Source organism: Montipora foliosa, chromosome 14, assembly GCF_036669935.1.
Source record: "Montipora foliosa isolate CH-2021 chromosome 14, ASM3666993v2, whole genome shotgun sequence".
In the NCBI taxonomy this organism is placed as follows: domain Eukaryota; kingdom Metazoa; phylum Cnidaria; class Anthozoa; order Scleractinia; family Acroporidae; genus Montipora; species Montipora foliosa.
The window spans coordinates 23,420,901-23,425,900 of record NC_090882.1 but is presented as its reverse complement, the minus strand read 5'-3'; the positions used below and the strand labels follow the sequence as shown (position 1 = coordinate 23,425,900).

Here is a 5,000-nt window from a genome sequence, read left to right as displayed (position 1 = left end):
ACTATTTGAAGGGGTCCATAGCAACCGTTTGGTAGTTAAGAGTAACCCCCTTAATCCGTCAGGGAATCGCTATTTAATCCTGAACGAGTATGGTGACCTCCATTTTTTATTTCGTATTTTTTGCCGAGAACGTTGTTTTCATGGGGTAGTATAAAAAACCAGCAAAAATCTACGGCCAGTTTCTTTGGCAATTTCATAAAATTGTACTGAAGGAGCCATTACCATTTTTCAGGTACGTACGTGAATTAACCATAGAATGACATCAGGCTGTGCTTTTTATCAGGGATTACATTAAAAAAATAGAGCTAAATTTGTCCAACATTGGTGATACACGGCAGTTGTCAAAGTAGCTTAAATAGGCATTTTCGTCAGTACAAGGAAGGATTACGTTTTTTGCAAACGTTGGCCGTGTAGCATTTATATTTGAACAGACTTAACTGATTAGAGTGTAATATGAAGTGCTAAGTTTCTATCCCATCTGAACCATGTGATTTTCGTCAGTGCCGTACAATGGAAACAAACACGATGACCACCCTTTTTTATTACATTTTTATCATATATATAGCAAAGCCGCTGAACGATTGTATACCTTAAGGGTGCTTAAAAGAGTTGGTGTTGCTGACAGCAATATTATCGGTGTTTATAAGTGCTCCATCAGATCTATACTTGGATACGCTGTCCCAGTGTGGCAAGATATTCCAGAGTATTTGTCAGCTAAGTTAGAATCTATACAAAAAACAGTACTTAAGATTGTCTTGCCAGATCGTAGTTATTGTGAAGCTTTGATCATTTCTGATCTTGAAAGTCTTGAAAGTCCTCCACATGGAGATTGCACACTTGTAATGAAGTTATGAATGTTGCATATAATCTTAGATGTGGTCATGAAAAAGTCTTTCCGCCCTTACATAAGAACGAAAAGAGCGAAAGATTTTATAATATTACTTTTATATTTTTTAGTTAGTTTTACATCTTGTATATTATTATAATATTGTAATAATTGTTAATTTTACCACTTGACAATTCAGTTGCATTTTACTGGAAAGAGTGAAATAAACGATTTATAGAGGATATTACATGGCCGCGCGGAGATACGAAAATTCTCTTCGAGTGTTGAAAAATAAAAACTGTGATCTATCATGGTTAGTGCGCTCGACTGCGGATCGAGTGGTTCGCGTCCTAGCGTCCTAACCCTAAAACCTGGACTAGCATCCCATCCAGGGGGGAGTAGAAATATTCCTAGTCGCTTCATGCTACAGAAACCGGAGATAAGCGCCGGCCTGATGGGCTTTCTAGGGTGGTAGCAGACTTGACCTTTACCTCTCAAAAGAGAGAAACGACTTAGCATTAGAGAATTTTCTTGCTTTTATGACAAGCACTAGCTTATCGGTTCCCGTTCGTCTTTTCACGAAAACGCTTTGTTAATCTCTCTATTAACAATGTTCGCGCAATGATGATCTCGATAGCTCCGGGTATTTTATTTGCACTTGACCCACAATCGTTGACCCCAAAAGAGACAATTTCAGGCGTAGATTGAAAGCAGTTTCCAAATCACTGTCGAAAGCTATTACGTGATTGCAATTGCTACGCTTAAGTGATTGGTTTGAAAATCTCGCGCCAGTTTATCAAACAATGAGAAGGAAAACCAATCGCGACTCGCAAGCGAGCTTTTTCCCGCGCTTTGAGCAAGTTACACGGAATTGCTACGAATCTGGATTGGTTCATTGCGCTGTTTGCTGTGATTGGTCGAAGAAATTACTTTGGTATTTTCTTTACGACACTCGATTGAAAACCGCTCTAATGGGGATCCAAGGCCCCGACTAGGGAACTATACCCAAAAAGCGGGTTCCATATTTTCGGCGGGAATCGAACCTGCTGCCCCTTCCTCTCAGTTTTGTAAAGTCATTTCTCTCGCCTTTTGTTTATCTTTTAGGTATGGAGATAAGGTGCCTCGATACTGGTTGGCTCGGATTGTCAGTGTGATATGGATGTTTTTAAGCATCATTGTCATGACGTACCTAACCGCAATCATGACGACATCTTTGACCTTTGGAACTTTGACAGACAATGGGATGGTTGAGAATAAAAAGGTACAGTAGGTTACATTCTCTAAGTATTTACTGCATATGTCTCATTTATAGACTTTGGTGACCTGGGCAGTTAACTATTTTTGTTCTCACTACAGTTTGGTGTCTTGAATGGAAGTCACGAAAGCTCCGAAGGATTGAAAGAGGGTGCCATCATTCAAAGTAAGCGTGTTGTCACCTTTTGTGAGCGCTGTCGTCTGCCATCATGTTTTGCGAGGGAGTAAAGCTTTCACATGTGTAAAACTTGTTAGTTGGGTTCTCGCGTGGGATGAATGCTAACATGGACATGTTTAGTTTTTGCTGTGAATGGGGTAGTTTTTTTTTCTAACAGCAACGCCTGTTTTTTTTTTTTTTTTTTTTCTATTTCTAGAATACCGAGATCTCGACGCTCTAGTCGCGGAGTTTGCTGAGGACAAAGTAGAGGGAATGCTTCTTGATGTGTTTACCGCTAAATATGTGATTAACAACGACTGGCGAAACTATAGCGATTCAATTAGGTTCGAACGAGTGAAAATCTTGGATCGACCTTTTTCCATTGGATTCGTTTTCAAGAAGAGTCCTCTAGAAACGTGTGTTAAACGAGGCAGCGGCGAGTATTTCGAAACGGACATTTACACAATAGCGTACAAGTACGTACGCCCAGAATTAAACGTAAGTACAACGACTCTGAAAGAGTGGAAGACTGTCCAAAAAATTATTTCACCTTAACAGGAATCGAACCACTGGATCAGAAACTACATTTGACATTGTTATATACCCAGACTTTCGCTCAACAAAACGAGCATTTGTGATTGGCTGATTCTTTGTCACGTGGCCCTGATCAAATTCAAATGTATCCCGACCAGGATACAATTTCGCAGTTGTTGCCCGCTCCGGATGTTTTGCTGCGATTGTTGCAGGAAAAGTCTAAATATATAACAAAGCACTTAATGTCTGGTCCCTCAGGAAACTAGTAGTTAGTTTTGTTTTCCCTCGAGTCCTGATGTTTCCCTCGACTTCGTCTCGGGAAATATCAGGACTCTCGGGAAAACAAAACTAACTGTTTCCCTCGGGACCATACATTAAGTGTATAATAACTACACCTTCACTACACCAAGAGTAGAGTAGCATGGTTTAATTTTAACCAATCGACTGCTGATAAAATGATCCAATCAGATGTTAAGGCAAATTACTGCAGTCGGCACCAAGGGCGGGAAAACGTTTTCGACTAAGAAAGTGGCGCGAAATTTTTATCCACTCACTTATCGCTGTTATAAATCCCGGTTTATTTCAACTTAAAACAATTAATACCGATGATCAGACGGCGAGACACCGAGGATTGGATTGATAGCTGTCAGGATTTTTCTCTTGAGCTTTCAGTTGATTTTCCATACATGTCCAATATAGCTACAAATCGAGACTCATGGTACTTTGCATACAGGTCACATTGTGTCATAAAATGTCTCCCAAGCCAAAGAACTTCACGTACAGTTGGCTTCCAATAACTCGAACTCGCGCTAACTCGAACCAAAATAAATTTCCCCTGAGTTTCCGTCGTACATTTCAGTACCGCAATTTTACCCAGTACCTCGGAATCTCCAGCTAACACGAAGCAATGTTCGTTTCCCTTCAGGTCATTCTCTATATATTTTTACCTTTGATAACTCAGACCACCTCTCCGAGTACGTGACAAATTTAAAAAAAAAAACAGTGTACTGCAGTCCAAAACATTCTATTAAGTTATTTTGAAGCAGCTCTGTAATCTTTGTCATTTTTTGCATTACACAAACTTATCAGAACAGTTCGAAGTTTAGTTGGTTTAGGGTAAAGTTAACTTCAGTGCTTGTATCTTCATAAAGGGTTTACTGCTTAACTCCTAACACCATATAACTCCAGCTTCCGATAACACAAACCTTTTTCAATTTCCCGTGAAGGTCCGAGTTATCAGGAGTCGACTGTATTACTCCTACACTAACTAATGTGAATCTTGTGTAGCCGCGTTGAATAACCGTTACCTCTGATTTGAGCTAACTAAACCACTTCTTTTTTCAGGACATTGGACAAAGCAACCCATGGAACCAGCAATTAAACTTGTTTAAGTGCACGGAACCTCTTTTTTGGAATAGTCTGTATGCATTGTCGGCCACCTTAGCTTCTCTGCTTGGTTTAGGTTTAGCATGGGAATTGATTAAGAGACAAAGAATGCAAAGCTGCAAATTGGACAAGAAAGGTTAGATACAGTTCAATATTACAAATAAGGCAATAAGGCAAATGTGTATTTGGCCAATCACAGCACAAACTGAAAATCATAGTAACCTGCGAACTGCGCGTGGACTGGGAAATAAAGAGTGAAGCGAGCCAATTGAGCCCGGGGGAGGGATTGACGGGAGGCCTTTTCTTTCCCCAGGTACTCCCTTACCGACTTATTTTTGTCTTCTCTCATTGCGAAGCCTGTACACTGGCAACTAAGCCAATTAGAATTCGAAACTAAGGGGTGTATCTTCATAGCGCTTTTGTTGAACGAAAACCCAAGCAATGGCGGCCGTATTGAAACCAAGATAACATCCTCTGGGAAATTGTGCAAATTTTCAAAACCAATATGGCGGCTGGTTGAGTGAGCGAATACTCGTTGTGAAGCTCGACTGGCCAAAACATAGAATGTAAAAAAATTCTAATCACTTTGCATTGTATGTTTTCTGCTTCTATATTCTATATTCTAAATTAAGAGTACCAGATTGAATTTTCTCGAATAAACTTACAATAGGCCATTTCCGAGTTCATGTCTGCCTCCTCTTCAAAGCGAGTCTAAGTGCGAAGTTTTTGTTATGAAAATTAGCTTTCATTCATATGTAAAGTAGAACTAATTACCATCAAAAAAACTTTGCACTTAGACTCGCTTTGAGGAGGAGGCAGACATGAACTCGTAAATGGCCCATT

The 5,000-nt window shown here is 39.9% G+C and overlaps 1 protein-coding gene across 1 annotated transcript in view; it reads left to right on the top strand.

The window, feature by feature from the left end:
* LOC137984676 (uncharacterized) overlaps nucleotides 1-5,000 on the top strand; it is a 19,112-nt gene that overhangs the window by 11,595 nt on the left and 2,517 nt on the right. Inside the window, exons 3-6 of the mRNA XM_068831914.1 lie at nucleotides 1,931-2,087; nucleotides 2,183-2,246; nucleotides 2,455-2,735; nucleotides 4,116-4,293. Coding sequence (XP_068688015.1) covers nucleotides 1,931-2,087; nucleotides 2,183-2,246; nucleotides 2,455-2,735; nucleotides 4,116-4,293 — 680 coding nt within the window. The remainder of the gene's footprint in view (nucleotides 1-1,930; nucleotides 2,088-2,182; nucleotides 2,247-2,454; nucleotides 2,736-4,115; nucleotides 4,294-5,000) is intronic.